Source organism: Peromyscus eremicus, chromosome 8a, assembly GCF_949786415.1.
Source record: "Peromyscus eremicus chromosome 8a, PerEre_H2_v1, whole genome shotgun sequence".
Lineage (NCBI taxonomy): Eukaryota > Metazoa > Chordata > Mammalia > Rodentia > Cricetidae > Peromyscus > Peromyscus eremicus.
Window position 1 is genome coordinate 25,699,687 of NC_081423.1, and position 20,197 is coordinate 25,719,883.

The window sequence follows — 20,197 nt, forward strand, 5'->3', positions numbered from 1 at the left end:
TGTTCTGGAGCACATCTCTTAGCTTTATAAATGAAAACATATGTAATCAAGATTTGATGGGTAGATACTAGATAGACAGGTAGGTAGATAGATGAATATAGAGAAGACAGAAGAAAAAGATGGGTGCGTCTGGAGCCTGGTGATGCTGATGATCACAATACGAGATTATGCTTTGAAGTAAGTAGGAGTGTGGTGGAGGTCACTGTGGATGGGAGAAGGCAGCTGACCTTTCTGCTAATGCCACAGAAAGCCTTTGGGTACAGAAGTAACATTATGTTTCTTGAACCTCCAGAAAATAACTGATACTGTGTGAAGCGTGGAGTATGAGAGTGAGTATAATAAAAAGAAAAGGGAGATGGGAGAGTTGTAGGCAACATTTTAGTAATACCCATCAGAACAGCTTGTTTAATGGGACATTAGCCACATGTTCGATGAAAATGCTGTCAATTGAGCAATTCAGAAATATTCATTGGGAAAGTTTTCATGCACTCTTAATTTATGAAATCCTATATTGAGACCAAATGGACTGACATTAGTTAGCATCATAAAATAAATCCAAAAATCTTAGATTAAAATGGTCCGGCTTAAGCACTGGAAATACCCTGGGTTTCCACATAAACACCATCATATTAGAGTGGGCCATGTCTCGGCTCCAGATCAACCTGCCTAAAGCAACATTTATCTCCCAATCTTGCTATCTTCCTAATACTATAGGGAAAAAATGGAAGCTCTTCCCTGGTTAATTTGTAAATTAAACTAACTTGTTTACCTACTAAAACTAGTAAAAAGATATGCTTTAATATGTCTAACAGGCCCCTGACTACTTAGTGGGTCAAGGTTCAGAGACCTCAAATGAAACAAATATCTAAAGAAAAAAGATTAATTTTACTATGCAACATGATGTACATCTCATTTCCACTGAAAACTTTCTTCCTTCTGTGGTCTTAGGAGTAGTGTCTTCTGGGAGATTGCTCAATCTAAGGGAAGGGTGTGCATGGTAGTCTTAGAAAAATGAGTTTCTTTTTATATGTTTACATTAATATAAAGCTTTGCAGCATGATACCCCATGTAGTATTTGAGTTGTATGATAACAGTATAACAATATTGGGTACTATTCCACCACATAGGAACTAGCTCTCTGTTAGAATTCTCAAAGTCATCCTCTGTGATTCTTAACTCTGAGTTTCTTATCTCAGGAAAATTATATAAATTTTCCTTTAAAGAACTCACATTCTACTATAAAATGAAATAATCTACAGAAAACATTTTAGAGCTTTCCCATGGAACTGAAATAAATATGAGAATGGAAAGAATAGGAAAAGATTAATTACAGGGGCACAAGAAATTACCTATTCTCATTTTCCAGGACTGACCTTCCTAGTTTGAGTATAGTCTCAATGGTTTCCTCTTATCTGAGGAAATTCCTGGCATTGATCATGTAGATGATTGACATACAACAGGAAAGACTAGAATAGAATATTTATAAATGTGCTAGAACATTCCTTAGTGTATTATGGTGATTCATTACATAAGCTGGATTCATGAGCCAACAGGAGATTTCAGCCAGTAAACATTCAGAGGGGTTTGCAGTTTATTGAACCGTGTCTCCCGGGGTTTTGGTAGCTGTCTTTCTCTTGAAATACAACTATGTCAAAGACTGTCTAGATCTACTATTTCTGTGAAAGGGTGTTGCATTTGCAAATATCTGAACATCTGTTCCACAACTTGCATTCAAACTCCATAAAACTATAATAAATTTAAAGTGACGAATTCTAAGTGTAGAAATTTTAAATACTCTATTCAAGATCATTTTCTTATAAAGTAAATAAAGCATCAATGTTTTTATTAAATAAGCATAGTCTTTTTATTTGTATTTTGTGATTTTTTTCAGTATATATATTTTTAATTTTATCTAACACTATTACATTGTGAAAGAAATATAAGCTGTTTGAAATTGCTCCAAACACAAATGCAAATCCAGTGTTTTAATGATAAACATGAATATAATTTTTCTCTCTGATCTCAGTACTACTTAGGATGCCAAATAATCATAAAAGGTTTTGAATACCAGCTATCTTATAAGTTAGCCAATTAAATTTGGATTTTTTTTTTTTGAAAAAGTGTAAAATAGCTGTTCTGGTGCTGTGGAACTTCACATTGGATTCTACTTCTTCGCTATCAAACCTATTTTTATGCACTTATCCATCACCAAAAATGAAAAATCTGAAAGAGAGTTAAAACTTGCAAAACCATTTGCTTTAGGATTTCCTCCACAACTCATGTCCATCACCTAACTGCACAGAAGTTCATTGACCTGCATAGATTTTGGGTCTGATTAACTTGAATGTTGATGTTTATTTTATTTGCAAATCTTTTTGTTAAATACTAAGTTCATGAATTGATTTTTAATTTAAAATAAAATAAAAAGAATTACATTATAATATTTTCCTCATTTCTAGTGACTTAAACGTTTAACCATTTGCACAAAACATACAATTTACTCACATTTTCTTTCCTTTAGTTTTCCACTTTTCTCATATTTGAAAGAAAAACACAATCCAAAACACAAGTAAATTCCCAGTAATATTTTTTTTTTCAGTGACAAAGGACTTCAAGCCACTCGGCTCTTTCAAGCTGAGTCTCTTGCAATAGTTGGGTTAACAGTTCAAAAGGTTTATAAGTGTTTGACTAACTCAAGATTGAGAAAACTATTTTGCTTTAGCTTCTTTGTTTATTTCTACAGGGTCTCTTGTAGCAGAGCTGGCCTGAACTTATTTTGAGACAGATGATGACCTGCTGGTCCTCCCGCCTCTTGCTATCAAGAGCTTCAATTACAGGCTGGGATTGGGAAAATTCTAATGACAAAGATAAAGGGTACTGTTTAGTTAAGGTTTCTACGGCTGAGATAAGCACCAGGACTAAACAAAGCTTGGGAAAAAGGGTTTATTTCAGCATACATTTCCACATCATACGTTATCACCGAGGGGAGAGGTCAAAGCCAGAACTAACTTCAAGCAAACCTGGAGGAAGGAGCTGATGCAGAAGTTATGGAGATATGCTTCTTACTGGCTTACTTCCTCGTAGGTTGATTTGCCTACTTTCTTACAACCTGCCCAGGGTGGTACTACCTACAGTGCCCTTCCATATCGATTGTCAATTAAGAAATGCAGCACAGGCAGGCCACAGGCCAATCTAGGGGGCATTTTTTTTTCCAGTTGATGTTCCTGCTTTCAAATGACTCTATGTTGTATCAAGTTGACATAAAAGTAGCCAGTTCATGTACCTAGAGGCAAAAATTACTTCTTAAACCTGCTGCTTCTAAAATACTTGAGTATCTAAAGTTACCAATGCCCCAACGAGTTGCTTAAATCCCTATTAGCCTATTTATTTTTATTTAGCAAAAAAATAAAACAAGACCAAAACCAAAGAATTCAAATGAAAGATACTTATAACACAAAGAAAAAGTATTTAACTAACTGCTGTTAGTATGTAGCAGGGATAGAATCACTGTCTGTCTAAAAGCCTATATATTTATAAACTACTTTTCCACTCACCCAGCTGGGCTTGTAACACTAGAAATATTCCCTCATATCACTTTCCTTGGCTTTCTTTATTTGTGTAGCTTAGTGTTGAAATCTTTTGAGAGCCATCCTTCATTCCATGCATTAGTCGTTGCAATTAAATTTAAAAATAAATTTAGAAATTGTTTACAGTTCTTCCAGGAAATACCGGAAACAAAAAGAGGGAGGTGTGAAGAGATTCTGTGAGCCCTTTAGTTGTGACTTTCCCATGTTTTCTCCCTTGTTCTCCATCCCATTAGTATTCTAGTTAAACGTGGATTTACTGAAATTTGTTTGGGAAGGAGTGAAATGAGGGGACTAGTACAATACGTTCACTATGTGCCAGTTAGGTTCACCATGGGACTGAAGCATACTGTAAAATGAAAAAGGTCTCTACAGAAGGGATAAAAGGAAAGGATGTGGCCAGAGGGTATTACTTGTTCTTAGAACCTCTGAAATTGTTCTTCAGCATTAAGCATTGGGTGACTGCCTGTGGATTATTTTTTACAATTCCCGGAGCTGGAATGGAGCCTATATATAAAGGCAAATCAAATTTCATCCAAGTCTATACAGTTGCTTAGTTTAGGGGAAAGCTGAGAACACTCAGCCATCCTTCATCTTTTTAACATATGGAGAAAATTTTAGAACATGAATTTATCGAGAACTTCCAGTTTGGTCCTGTTTACAGAGAAACATAAAAAGCTCATGTCCTTGCATCCTGCCCATGCCTTTCCTCTGCTTCAGAATTGTCTCTGGTCCTCTTCGTCATACTGATACTTCTTGCTACACTTCAATACCACTCCCATCCCCTGGCTTCTGATTTACTTTCTTTCTTCTTGAACCTTTCTGTTCTTATCTTCCTACTCTTTATGGTTTTCACCTTTATTTTCCCAACTGTGTCACTCTTTTAGACTTAAACTTGGGTTAGTCAAACACGCTTTGAGTTTCCTGGCTGCAAGAAGAGTCTCTTGTTTTCTTGCCACAGAAGCAAGAGATTGTAAATGAGAAGGAATTCAGTAATTATTTGTGATTCTATACATTTTCTAGCCATTTACAATTTTGATTGATTCTCTGGTTGACTCTTGGGGCTAAGGGAGGCAGGAGCTAGCCTTCTACAATAGGGTTATAATGTTTGCAAGCTGATTTCCAATACCTGCATCAACCAAGTCATGAATTTCATTTCTAATTACATTCAGGTGTACACTCCCAAATAACAAAGCTGAAGATGTCATAATGGATCTGCATAGTGGATAATTGCTTACATAACCTTAAGCTTCATTGTCATAGCTCTATTTTCTGAGGATACTCAGAACAAGCAGCCCTGTCTTTTTCACATGATGAAGAAGACAGCAGGATCCCTTCCTAGGAGAAAGTCATCTCAGATATAACCATGAACAAACTACAGGGAAGCATTTGCCTTGCTTTTATATAAGATAAAGACTAAACTCTTCCATTCCACAGTCTTAAAGTGGGTTACATAAAAATAATAGCAGTAATAATAATAAGTGTGAAAATCCCATTTCGTTGCAGGAATTTACTAGTAACCATGCCATGCTTAAATTATCTGAAATCTATAGTAAAAAAAATGAAATTAAATATTACATTCCTGAAGAAAATGAGATAATTTCAATTTAACCCGTCAGTATCAGAGTTGACCATTTCCTGTAAATTCATAGCTGATTATGTGATAAAATCAATGTCCTGGAAATATACTTCAAATTCTAACTGTAATTGTCTAGATATCTAGTATCAAAATGTACATAAACTATTTTGAGCCTATAACAGTCACATGGCTGTTTGTGTCTTAAAAATTATGAATGTCCTTCAAAAGGTACAAAATAAGGTTAGTCAATATTAAAATTTCAAAAAAAAACAAACAAAAACCCAAATCCTTCACATCTTGATTCACTAAATTTTAAGCCAACATTTAAAACACAAACAGAAGAAAGATTTCAACTATGTTTTCTTTGATTTTATAACCATCATATTCTTTGTCAGCATTTTCAAGAATGAAAAATGGAAAAATAAATTCTTTCCTAGAGATTAAAAGACTTTCATTTAAAAATGTATTTTTCTAAATCCTGAGTTTCTATTATCTTACAAGAGTATACTTGATCTTTATTAAATTAACCATTATTTCTGTTCTCTAACCCACAAGTCTATTTTTGCTATTTACAGAGATTAAGTAATTATGGACTAAAAATATTAATATTCTGATAAACTGATGTAGCTATTTCTTTAAGAAAATATCACAATGTCATAGATCTCAAAAATTACCTTTGAATATGTACTTTAGGCTGTCTGTTCATTTGCAATATATGGTTCTCTGTGGTTTAGGTGTACGTACATTATATTTATTAAGGAATTAGAATACAGAATTAAGTGAAAATTAGCAGTCATGCCTTTTTACTTAGACTGTAATAACTGTGCAATCACAAATGATCATTAAAGGAAGTGTGTATGTGTGTGTTTATGCAACATTCTCTAACAAATTGAAAGTCACATGCACACCTTTCAGAGGATATTTATATACACATAATAAAGTATCAAATTATTTTCCTAAACTATTTGCGTATGAAGTTCATTCTGCTATACAAGGATTGACCTGAGACAGGCTGGACATTAAGTAAAAGAAACATATGTCAGCATTTTCAGAAGCCTTCCTTCTCATTATTTGTATCAATAACCCAGTGGTTGCCTCCTTTTGTACATTCACCCTTATCTCTAGTCTTTGCAATTTATTCAAACTGTATGCAAAGATGGCAGTTTCTTAAGAGTCAATCCACATGCAATGACATTATATTCCTGCATTATGAACAGGTCTGTGCTGTCCATTTTATGACTACTTCATCTCAAATATAAGATTTTACTTTTCTCGACAGAGAGGCTGCTTTGGAAGCACTAGCTCCAATGTGTCTACCTTCCTTCCTCAGACTTTTTAGTATCTGAATCTACGAGTACATGATATTATATTCAGCATCTTTATAATATTCTTTACTCCCCAAGAAGTTAAAATAACACAATGTAGAGGCCAAACCTGAAGAAACCATGTCCAAAGATTAATGTTTGAACTTGATAAGAAAGTACACCTGGTAAGACCATATATATATGACCATATATATATATATATATATATATATATATATATATGGATGAATGGACATATATATCATATATCGAGCTGTGACTTTGGTGAGGAGTTTTCCTTGTAACCTATGAGATGATAATGATATTTGGCGGCTTGAAAATAGACCCATGATTTCCAGCAATGTGATTATAGTAAGCAAGCTATATATATTTTTAGAGACTCTGAGTCTGGGAATGTAGCTCAGGAGTAGAGCATGACAAGCACATGTGAAGTCTTTCTTTCCAGTCCCACCTCTGAGCAAAGAAAGAATGAATAAATAATTCTAAATCTATGATACCATTTTGTTTGAAAACCAGTGTTTGAGTTCTTAAACTTAGCTTCATTTATCTGTTCTATCTGACTTAATAATAACTGGCTTTTGATAGTGCCAGTTAAATATTACTATTTGTTTCCGCTGCTTTGTACAGGTGAGAATTTGGCTGTAACTTGGAGTCATAGAGTCATATGTTGGTTTCCTATGAAACGTTAAATAGCAATTTCTTCCTTTGCTTTACTTATTTTGCTTTAAGATCAGTATTCTGATGTGGCTTCATTAGTCTTTACTTAATCACAAGGAGGTAGTGTATTATATTTTCAAGGATTATTCAAATAAGCATGTAAGTTCTGGTACTGTGCACTATTGTACATATAGTATTAAATACATAATATTGAACATTATTTTCTCCCTAAGCAGAAATTCCTTAATCAATTAATCAATTAATTAATTTTATAAGAAGCATAAACTTTACTATAGAAAATTAGAGAATACATTTAAAGGTATGGCTTAAAAATAAAACATTCACATCTATTTTATTCACCTTTGATCATAGAGATGGGGTAATACAACACAAAGATATGATGGAATACACAATCTTCTTAGGTAAATATTTCTAGCGTAGAATCAGAGATAGAATTCAGTGCAGGCAAAGCAATGCAGGTGAAGTTGGCAAATCTTATACTAAAAGGGAGAGTATTATCTTTCTTTTTATATAACCAAGTTATTAGAGAGAGAAAATCATTGTGCTTGTCAAGAATATGTATCTCTTTTGTGTCATTGTGAGAATTTTGTGTCTTTCAATATATATGTATGTATGTACACAAAAAGTGATCTATTAAAATACAATTAACTATCAATCAGAATGCAAACATTTTTATTTACTGTTTGAAGAGAAAATAGAAATATACTAGTAAAGATTTAATAATACTAAATCTTCTCAAGAAAAATGTGAGACTATAACTCACCTCCCAATCCTGGTCTCAAACGATTGTCATAACCATCCAGGAGTCGATCCAAAATCCTCGTGAAGACAGTGGTATTGTCTTTAAGTTCATCTTGGGAGGGCTGTCCATAACTGAGGAAAGAATAAAGAAAATAATAGCATGAAATTATAAGTTTCCACTAAAAGCTTACTATTCAAAACCTTTCTCAGATTGTCTTACTTTCCTTGCTGTTACGAGTTTGAAAGTAATTATAATTCTTGTCATTTTCTCATTTCTGGCCTCATTGGTGACAGGCTTTTAATTTTAATATACAAAATGAGTTCTAAGTCTACATTTTCAGTTCTCAGAAGGTAGAGAGTCTTAGAAGAGACAGATCTTCCCTGAGCAAGCAAGACTGTTAACTCATACTATATAAAAACCATCTTGGAGGTTTCTATACATATTATTTTTGTTTATCTACATACATACATATATATATATATGTGGGTTATAAAACTAATTCAAAGGTTCTTTTAAAAATTTAATATGCAAATTTTCACCTACCAAACTTCCTTCTCCAATTTTCCTTTCCATATATTTGTGCTTTTGATTTTTGAATGCTCTTTTAAGATACTTAGGAAAAGAAGATATACAAATGATTTCTTATGTTAATTACATTTTTATCAGTGTGGAAATTTTGATTTCCCCTAAGATGTATGAACAAATTTTGAAATTTTATTTAAAAATTTATTTGGCTGAACTTTGGTTATTTCTGGGATTAAATTCAGTAGAACCGTTGAAGAAAGTCAAGATTAACACTCTTGATGTTAAGGTGCACAAAACCTTGTGCATTGGGTTTTAAGATACCACTGCTTAAGAGCACAGCTCAGGCTTTTTCACCTTCTGAGCTAACGCTTTATTTCCATCCTCTGTAGAGGAACGGCAATTCCTATTTCTTTCTGTTTGAGGACATGGCTTCTATCCCTTAGTGTTTCTATTCTGGCTTTCAACCATATAGGGCTGCACTGCATATACTGTGTGTTTCTTATACCAATCATTTTGTTATCTACGCAGTTTTAATCTTATTTTATGTAATGATTACCATGACACCTTCAAAATCTTTAGAGAGAAGCAATTTCTATCTTAGAAAGACTATACACTCCCTGACAGATTTCAGCGATAGCTCTGAAGGAGTAAGTGGATAAAGGGTGTAAAACTAAGAAAGGGTAACAAATCTACATACTTCGTATTTGAATTTTATTATTCTTTTGCTTTACTCATGTGTAGTTACATAGTTAATAAACATACACAAAATAATGGCATTTTAAACCAGAATTCACTTATTTGATAGGAACACCAAATATAATCTATTATCACTTCAGAAACAAATGCTGTCTTTCAAGTAATTGATTTCTTATAAGCAAAGTTCAAATACCACTTTTCTTTTTCTTAATTTTATAAAATTGTATTTAAAACTTGCAGATGAAAACATCACACACCAAGTTAACTAGATTGACTAGAAGGAAATAAGGAAGGCCTGACTGCAGATAATGCCCACTTTAAGGATACAAAAATATTTAGTTTTCCAGTTCTGTAATGGAAAAGTGCATAAAACACATTCAACATGGAAGGGTAGAATTCAATGAGAATCTTCACTGCTCCTGTTCTGAATACCTGTTCTGATTGCATAGAAGTTCATTAAGTTATATATACTACCAATGACCATTTTTCTGATAGAGTTTTAATTCAATAGTTATAAGTAAACATTCTCTGTGATGTTAAATAGATGGAATTTATTTCTATGAAATCATTTTTCATTCTCTTCAATTACACATTCATCCATCCATGTCACACAGATTGAGGACTTACTCTCCTTTAGCAAAATTAAGCATCTTGCTGTTTCATTTTGTTTTTTTAAATCAAATTTTCAGTGAGCTTGTGACTTCCCGCATGTTTCATTGGCAGACGACAGCAGTAAGGCAAAAGCAAAAGCAGTTTTCTGAAAGGGATTATTTATAAAAATTCATTGTCACAAAACCAAATGCCATCCATGTGTCTTTCAAGGACACTGGAAGGTCATCTTGATAAAGATGAAAAGGAAATACAAACACACCTTAGGATTCAGGAAACTCTCCACAGAGAAAACTCTTAGGGAGGAAGCAATACATTTAAGAGGGGAAAGAAGATGAGTTAGGGTGACATCAGAGGGTACTTAGACTGCTAACACAGCCCTCAGAATTCCTAGTATCTGTTACCTTTATCTGTGTTCCCTGTGTTTCCACAGCTTACGTAAAATGCAAGAAATCTTCTCAGTTTAGGAATCTCACTTTCAACAATGGTTAGCATTGGAATACAAATACCAAAGAGATCAGCCCCCTCCCAAACAAGACCAGCCCATCTATCTCATTTGGAATGAAATCTTCCTTTATTGTGATTTTGTAATCAGGCTCATGTTCAACCTGACTATTCATTCTCTATATAAAGTGCCAACTGCCACAAAAGAACCCTAGGAGAAAGATTAAGATGACTTTTGGGGGGTACAAATACTAATAACAGTGTAGAGTGCCCTAAACTGAATATGCACTTGGAAGATAAATGTCAGTTGCTAAACCTGCTTTTGATTCCATATGAACCACTCTGTAATAAAACACTGTGCACTAACTCCATCTACAGGTCATTATAATAGTAACACTTCATATAATTTTTCAAAATTCAGTCATCACTTAACTCCTCAAATTAAGAGTATCTGACAGTAATGTGTGTCTTATTCATCTCATATTTATTTACATGATAATACTTAAAAGTAATAAAAATAACACAGTCCACATCTCATTTAAAACCAATCCTCAGAAATTTCTGCCTTTCCAGGTGACTCCATATCTCTGACTTTAACCCATAAAGATTCACTTCCTATTACATTTCAAGGAGTGCAGGACTTTGGCATATAATGAATACATTCCAATGAGGCACAAGAATAAACCACTCAAAAGCTATTAAAGTGGATAAAGGATAATATAAACTATTTGGTCATTTAGATAGTTGCTATTACAATATCTCATATTCTTTATTGGATAATTAAAAAATATTTTTGTTAGTTCAACCTACTGAAATTTATTCACAGCATGCCTTCCTAGTATACATGCTTGATTAGTGCAGTTTAATTTTTATCTAGTATTTTAAAATATTCATTTGGTACAGCCCATCTCTGTTGGTTTAAAAATACAATATGCATGTGTTTGTAGATATGACAATCAAGTTATAAATATTATTTTAAGTTTTCTACTCCCATGCTTTTACAAGTTACTCTATGATTTTTGCAAATAGTTAGAAATTTTCTTGTTGGAAAATTTACAACTTATAGGGCATGCAGAGTTTAATAGGGTAACTTTTTCATAAATTAGGAAACTGCATGCTTTGTTCAGTTACAAATGAAAACTGCAAAGTTCAATATCAGACTGCAAAGTTGAACTCATATATTTCTTAGCAAAATAAAACTTGTTAAGTGTATTCTAGCGAACATCCTAATAAGAAAGGTATTTTCACGTTCTATTCTTCTTTAGTTTTAGCTGAAATTTTATTGCAGTAAACTTTTCTGAATTCCCTTAGTCATGTATGCATCCATGGACAATGTTCTTCCCCCTGATGGAATAAATGAAAAATTACAGAAATTTTCATGCAGATTTAAAATAAAGTGCCCCACCTTCTTCCTGACAGAGTGCTGAGGACGAGGGTCCAGGCCCAGAGACAGTCAGAGAGACCCCGACTTTTCTTCATCACGGGCTTGTGCAACTGAAAAGTGGAATAAGTAGAGATCAATGTGTCTTGCAAGAAACATCAGGTTATAACCACTAGGGCTGACTGAGGCAGTCCAGATGAATGCTTTGAAGTCAGGAAATGACCTCACTGGAATATGACACCTCATTGGAAGCAATGGAAACCTGGGCCATCCACTCGCCACTTTCCTTACCATCTCTCCATTCAGAAATAGACCAGAATTTTAGTTTAGCCTGTAAAAGAATTCAAGTTGAAATGCTTTCAGGTGACAATATTGCTCAACACAAAAGCTGTGGGTTGTTTTCTAAAATAGCCTTTAAATTTCCATTATTTGCCGGCTTATTCCTTTCTGTTGTTGTTTATCATCTGAAAAAAAATTGACCTTTGTGATTTGAGTCCCTGTGGCACAATCTGTATTGAAAGATTTAAGCTTGGTGTCTGTAACAGGAGAGCATGTGGGTAGGTGGGAGGTGGGAGGTTAACACCTCCTGTTGACTGAATGCATCTCTGAATTCTGGATGTACCTTGATTTCAGAAGCAACTCTATTTACCTTTTTATAAACACCATTAGAAACACACTGTTGAATGCCAGAGTCGTGCTTCTCCTCTGGGGTTGTTAAATATGCTCACTAATGTTTCTGTGAAGCTAAAGAATACACTTTATAGTCAGGCCATGTGCCTCTCCCTCTCTCTCTCTCTCTCTCTCTCTCACACACACACACACATCATACAATGCATACAAACATACCCACACATATCTTGCATGCATTCTCTAATTTCTTCCAGGTTGCTGCAAGAAAATGCTTCATCTCAAACAGATGGAAGCTTAAGTAGTTTGCTTTGCATAAGAAGAAGGGAGTATTTATTCCCACTTAGGTAAAGTGCAATCAATCATTATCTGGTTGCTGAATTTGGATATGGTAGGGGGATACTGCAAGAGTAAAGGACTATAGAATGGAGGGCTTATAGAAATATGTATGTGTATGTTGTATGCATTCATATAATTATGTGTGTGTATATACACAATTATTAGGCCAAATTTTGACATTCTGTGCACCACCTGGTTGAGAAGCAGATATAATTACTTAAATGCACTGAAATTATTTCCAGTCCTACTATGAAAACTATCCCATGTATTTTATTTTAACCACTCTACTGAATCTTAACTCCTTAGTAAGATCAGGAATGGATAGATGGAAGCATTCTAAAACCTATTTTTTACATTGAGCACTCTCTAGTTCCATGTGGTATGCCTTTAAGTACATCAACAAAATGCTCTCCACACTCTCCCGGATCATTCCAATCAGGAAAAACCCTCACAAACAGACATGTAAGCAAGGAACCCGAATTTCTTTAGAGTGAAATGATGTAAAGATAAGAGCTGTGAGCTTCATCATAGCTTTCTCTTCCTTTGGTGACTGGTTTTTGACATACAGGAGTAGAATATGATATGACATCTTGGATAAATATCATTAAGTTAAAATATTGGATCCAAATCGCACGATGATAATTCATCCTTTAAAAAAAAAATGACATCTGTTCTGAAGAGGAGAACAACTTCTCTTAGCCCTATTAGTTCCCATTGATTCTAGAAAAAGGGAGAAAGTCCTAAAGGGGTGAAGAAAACAGAACCCCAAACCAAGACACCGTGGCTTTTGCACTCCTCTGATATCTGGAGGAAAACAAAATCTGCCATGGCACTTCAGTTGTGGAGGAAGAAAGTTTCTTGCGAATACAAGCCTAACAGTTGAAAAGGGAGCACAGAGCTGTTTCCTTACCCATTTCCACCTCCATCCTGCCCCTAGCCAGACACATGCTCCACTACCCACCTCCCCTGCCACCCAGATCAAGGAAGTTCAGCCTCTCATTTCCCGAATGAGAGAGACCCCTACACCAGAGGGCATTTCAGCAGCGGCAGCTGGGAAGGGGAGAAGGGACATGTACAGGCACGGTGAGCGAGTCTTCCCTAGCATGGAACAGGGTGACAGGTTTTCTGTTCTAGCCTCTTAACTTCAGCTAATGGCAAGCCCCAGCGCCCCTCCCCAACTCACCCCAGCTCCCCTTGGTCAAAAAAAAAAAAAAAAAAAAAATCAAAACAACATGTCACCACCCACCCCTCAGGGTACATTCAAATCTGCCTCAGAGAGGAGAGAAGGAAGAGAGAAAATTCTGCTCCTATATCGCTGCAGTTTTCGCCCTGAAAGAAAAACATTCCTTGTTTCTACCTGCTCCCAGCTTCAGCTCCTGTCCTGCTGGCTCCTGCTCTCTTCCTCACTAGAGCATCCGTGCCTCTCCAGCTACGACAAAGGCACGTTGCAAGCTCTGGGTTTACGCGGTCCGAAGTCTCACTTACCTCGGGGCCCCCTCTGGGCACCGGATCGCTCCAGACCGGGGAGAAAAGTGTGGGAGAGAGGATCGCGGTGAGCTGGAGCTGCGCGAGTGTGCGAGCGCGGGCGCGCCGGGCGGAGGGCGTCCTCGCGCCGCGCTCACTCACTCGGTCTGAGCCATCATGGACTCTGCGTGCTCCTGCACTGGAGATTTCATACCCAAATTTGCTTCCCAATATCCAATCTGCAGCTATACAACAAAAGATTTCTCTGTACCAAGACAGTAGTAATACGTCCCAGCGCAAACCGGATGTGAAATAGGCGGTGACTTCATGCCAGAGAGATTTTATTTTAGAAAGGAAGGTGGTACCAGCCACTGGATCTGGATCTGGACACCAATCCGCCCATTTTTTATATGCAGCGCAATTTAACTTGAACCGCTCTGGCCCTAATCCCCTGCTCTGTAGCTACAGACTCAAATCTTTCTTCAATCTCCTACAAGCATTCCTTTATTTTGGGGGGGTGGGAGGTGGGACTGGAAATGGGGGGAAGGAAGGGTAAAAAGGGTTAGACATGGGGGCTACACTTAGGATTTTTTCTCTCTTGCGATTTATGAGCACACAGTTCTAAGGTGTGCTCATTAGAGCAAACCTGATCCTTGTAACTCTGCTACCTCTGATCAAATATTTAACCACTGCATCCATATGAATGAACGCAAGCTACTAAGCAGGGAGATGCAGGCTTACACGTGTGGGGAGCGCTCTGTCCTCTCGACTTGTTCTCCCTCGAACACTCCCACACATATGTCTAAATCCCTGCATGTTGCAGAGCCAGGAACAGTGAGGAACAGCAGGGAAGAGCCCTGCCCGCTAGAGAATGGGCCCCTAGCTTTCAGTCCTTCGTACTTTTCTCAGATTCTGAGCGCTTTGCACCCCGCCTTTCATCTGTAGCATAGAGGACAGCCAGACAGGCTTCGGAAACGGGTTTTTAACCTTTGTCTGTGTGCGTTGTGGAGAAGAAAGCACAGACGTCCGTAACTCTGGATTTTGCTGGGTTTCCGAATGTGGAATATTTAACTTCACATAAATCATTTTCGGGTTTGAGAGACATATCTCCATTTCCGGAAACATGCCTTTGCCGTGAACTCCATCATTCTTGGATCAGAAAAATGGGAGGGGGGAGGGATGTTTAGGAGTCAGGCCAAAAAAAAAAAGTAGCTTTTTTTTTTTTTTCTTTTCTGCCCTCTTTTATTACCTTCCCTAGGAGTTCTCCACCTACAGATAATTATACACTCAGGGAGTGTGTGTGTGTGTGTGTGTGTGTGTGTGTGTGTGTGTGTTCGACATCCTCCTAACTGAATTTTCAGGGAATGAGCGATGGCTGTGATTCCTTGCTCAGGTTTTGTGAATGACTATAGCTCAGGTCATGGGTGCTATCTTCCTAGGGGCGCTGGTAGACAGGCCCAGCACTGCCAGGAGCTGTCTTTCAGCACTTAAACACCACAGGAAGGAGATGCTGAAAATGAGAGCATACTTCTGGTGGATGAAGTCCGAGTTTTGGTAAGCCCGCTGGCCATTTTCTTCTGGGTGTACTTCTCGCAGAGGAGAAATTTGAAACGGAGGCTGAGTGTTGTCAAAAAAAATATAAAGAGCAAAAACTAATTAGCCGGCCCCAAGCACGTCTGTGTTTAGTATTCTACAAGTGTTCTTGGCTTATGCTGCAAGGAAATCAGCTTGTAAGATTAAAACTTAAGCTGGGTGGTTGCATTGATGTGGCCTACAGAATGGTAGTCCACATTCATATGTGACTTTGTTCTCTTTCCCTTGGGGGGTAATTTACTAACAAAGTATTTTAGAGATAAACATTTGGAAGTTAAGTTTGAAGCCTGACTTCAGGTGTCGCTTTTTTAAACAGTAGTGTGTTGTCAGTGAAGCAGGTAACAAACGTGGATGCACTCTTGCACTGAAGTCCACTGCAGTTCCCTCATGTGACATATTTATTTACTTATCAATCAATTTACATATTCATTGAGCAGTTTGTAAAGCAAAACTGGCTTTACTAAGATTCTGAAACCTCAAGTTAACAACTATAAAGTGTCTTCTTATCTCTCAAAAATATGTAATATTCCATAGTTTCAGTACCTTTTGAAAAACAATCAATAGTCATTAAAATGTGATATTTTTTAAAGTCTTTTCTTCTCCTGTTTAAATTATTGTAGCTTTTTTTTTAACATTTCTCAACAAATTGGGGAAAACTTTAGCTCTTATATCTAATGTCATACAACCAAATCTCTATTGATTATAATTTTTGTAAACACTGGCCCTGAAATATTATCATTTGAGCAAAAGTCTCTTTGAACAATTCCAATCACATACTGCTTTATGCACAATAACAACCGCATGCAGTTATACAACATTTCTACACACTAAAAGGAAATACATATGAATAATTTTGGAGCTGTAATGTGAGTGCAGAAATGGAAATGCCCCTTAAAATAAAAAGCAAAGTAGAGTATATTACATCATTTCCATGTATATAATCTTGGTTCTGGTATCTATCCTCACATATGTTGGATAAACTTTGCAGTACATATACATTTGTTTTAGAACACTTACGTTTTTTATAAAGTACATGCATTTAAAATATTAATAACTTCATAAATCCAAAAACAGTAATCAGGATTCTAAATTAAGAATATGTTTTTAGTTTCCTATCTGAAATATTAATATATTCCCCAATTTCCAAATAATAAAACACAAAAAAAATTAATAACAAGAACCCAATTTATTTTATATTGTCCAGTTCCATTAATTCTTTAAGATAGTTGATGGCATATACTTTTCCTGTTACATCTGGAATAAATCCTTACAAAGTGTATTACTTGATGAAATAAGTTATTGAAGTAGCATAAATCATGATGTCTAACATTTCTAAGTGTTTACTTTGCAGAATTATGTCTTAATTATTTAGCATAACTCATTCAACTTAGTTCTTAAAGCAAACCTTAATGTACCCATTTTACAAGTCTTTCAATACCTGTGTCTCAGAGAGATCAAAACAAACTCCCAAGGTTACATGGATCATGAGTGAATAATTCTAGGATGGTAGGATGGAAATTAAATCCTAGGAATTCAAAGTTCACTCATTTACTCACTTGTTCATACTTCCATATCTTTGTTTCTTTCTTGTGAGGCCATGTGTTAAACAAATATTCTTTTCGTTTGTCTTATGCTTGGACTTGACCATTTATGTCAGTTACATGGTTTCCCTCTGATATCAATGGACATTTTAATTTCAAAAGTATTCCCTTCTAAAAGTTAAAGAAAGATTGGATAGTGAGGATACACTTATTCGTAGCAAGAGTCTTTGTTTTGAAGATCTGTGTGTTGAGAAACAACACACAATTTCTTTTTTATTTCAGACTTCTGGCTGTAGTTTATTTTCCCTCTTTCTCATGAAACCAATGGCTAAGAACTTCTTAATAGTTACTAGTTCTTAACAGGAGGAATTTGAGGTCAAACCTAACACCAGAGATCCTAGGAAAGCCAAATAGCTTTATCTCTAGTTGTTGCAGTCTGGTCCATATTGCTTTCTCTGTCATTCTTAAATGACAGGAAGCCCTGACCTAATTGAAGAAGTGGAGCTGGTTCTATTCAATAGAAAACTGCTTTTACTTTCTCAACTAAATGCATAGTAAATGAGAGTAAAATAATGAGTGTTCTCATTTATTCAGAGAACCTTTTTTACCATTTACAAAATAATGTAAGGTGAGGATAAAACATAAGTTAAAAAAAAAATCAGCTTTAGCTGAAACCTGGAACAAAGTCACTTTTAAAAAGATATTGGCAGCCAGCGGTGGTGGTGCACGCCTTTAATCCCAGCACTGGGGAGGCAGAGGCAGGCGGATCTTTGTGAGTTCGAGGCCAGCCTGGTATACAGAGCAAGATCCAGGAAAGGCGCAAAACTACACATAGAAACCCTGTCTCGAAAAACCAGAAAAAAAAAAGATATTGGCATGGCTCAGATTTGTGTGTGCTGAAAATATTTCTCAATATTAACATATTATGAAGTATGTTTAGTAATCAATAACAATAAATATAAATGTTGTATTTTAATATTTATTTATCTATACATAAATGAATAATTACATACAATATTTCCAAATTTACTAATTCCCCTAGTATATAATACAGACCACCCTACTTAAGGAACCATATAAATATATTGCATAGAATATTCCTTTTTTATAACTGACACTGAAATAAAACAAATGAGATTTATAAAAAAGGATGTTTTTGTACTTTATTTGTGATACATTTGTCATTTAAGACAGTATTTTTTTTCATATTAGAAGCATAGTTTAATAATTGCAGGCATTAAGGGCCATGTAAATACAATGTAAAAACAAAAATTGAAAAGGCCATTTTTTTTCCATTTGTCTCAGATGTGTCCTGCAATCTGATAATGTAGAATGGTCATGCCCACAACAATGGCAGATTGTAAGAGTTACATCGTTTCCCAATAATATTTGCAAAGGAGGTAAATACACACACACACACAAACACACACACACACACACACACACACACACACACACGTTATAAATTATATATGTAAATGTTATAAATTTACACACACACACATATGTATGAGAACTGAAGTCTCTGACATGTAGCAGTTCTGAGCTTGGGTCTATTTCTAGTGTTCTGTAAATACCATTTACTGAATTTCTAGTGAGGTAATAATACCTCATACATGAGTCACAGCATTGCATGGGAAAATAACTCATTTGACTCCTTCGTTTGAAACATATATTGTATCTAATGAATACACACTTTTCATTATATCCCTTATTATAAGTAATATATTAATTTGCTGGAGTTTAACACACTTTTTAAAAGAGGGGCCATGTAACTCACAGTACTGGGATCAGTATTCCCTTTTGTGTGAGAATAAAATTCCAAAAGAGAGGTCATCACACAAGGTCTTAGGAGAATCTAACTCCCATGTCATCTTAAACCAAGGAATACGTTCTTATATGTAGGGTGTTCTGACAAAAATAATTGTTTTTTAATGAATTTTAGCTATACATTATTTAACATAGTTCCCAAACCCAAACCTTGAAGAGAATATGAGGCCTCCCAGAATCCACACAGCACATGATCCACAGCTACTTCACACAAACATAGATGCTCCCAAGGACAAACTTAAAACAACTTCTCTTCTGTACAATAAAAAATAACATACATGTGCAGGAGACAGGGACGGCTGAATAGTTATTTAAGTAGGACACTCTTGATGTTTCCTCTGTTGGTAATTTTCAATACAGTGACTCACAGGTAACCTGGATTCACTCATTTTCTTTAAAAGACTTTTCATAGATGCCAAATCCATCAACTCGAGTAGATAAATTCAGATTTATTTAGAATTGAATGGAATGATAAGCTGACAGCTAGAAGTGATTTTATTTATTTAAAAAGAAATAAAGTCTTCATATTGCCCAAGCCCTGAACAAGGGTTTTCAGCTTAGTAGATTCACTTGGCAATTTGAAGACAATGAGACAAGTCAGAAAAGAGGTATGAAAACAGACAACTGTTAAAATATCCACTGTGAAGGTAGTTTAAAATGCAATATCAGACACGTGCTAAATGACCTGAATGAAGAAACATATGTTATTTTTAGAACATAATTAAGATATTAAATATGCACATGCATTTTATTTTGTAGATTTGAAATTCATGGGTAGGTATACAAAGCGAATATATTTTAACTGTAAATATAGATGCACATTTATTTCTCTATCTTTTGTCAGGCAAATTAGATGAATAAATACTCAGTTAGCAACATATATTAAGTGTTTACTATCTAGGAAAAAAATTTAGTTTACTTACCAGAAATAATAATAATAAAACAATAGACAAGCTGGTTCGAAGAAACTGCACATAGCTTATGTAGAATCTTCTGGTAGGATTATGATAATGTCTGGCTTATAGTATTTCAAGACTTTAATGTGTTCTCATTATCCTGTTGGACATCTGCATTTATATATTTGTTTAAAGTCATACCACACACAAAAATGACATGAATATTACAGCAGCATTTGGAAAACTATTCATCAAGCCCTGAATGGTCACAGGATTTGTGGAAAGGATATGAAACGGAAGGATTTGTGGGAACAAAGATCAAGAATTAAGACACTAATGCCCCA

The 20,197-nt window shown here is 35.4% G+C and overlaps 1 protein-coding gene across 1 annotated transcript in view; it reads right to left on the minus strand.

The window, feature by feature from the left end:
• Nucleotides 1–11,661, minus strand: part of Gabra1 (gamma-aminobutyric acid type A receptor subunit alpha1) — a 48,900-nt gene extending 37,239 nt beyond the window's left edge. The window contains exons 1-2 of the mRNA XM_059269256.1: nt 11,588–11,661; nt 7,930–8,039 (exon numbers count right to left, since the gene is read on the minus strand). Of these exons, the coding sequence (XP_059125239.1) occupies nt 7,930–8,039; nt 11,588–11,661 (184 nt within the window). The remainder of the gene's footprint in view (nt 1–7,929; nt 8,040–11,587) is intronic.
• Between the last annotated feature and the right edge of the window lie 8,536 nt (nt 11,662–20,197).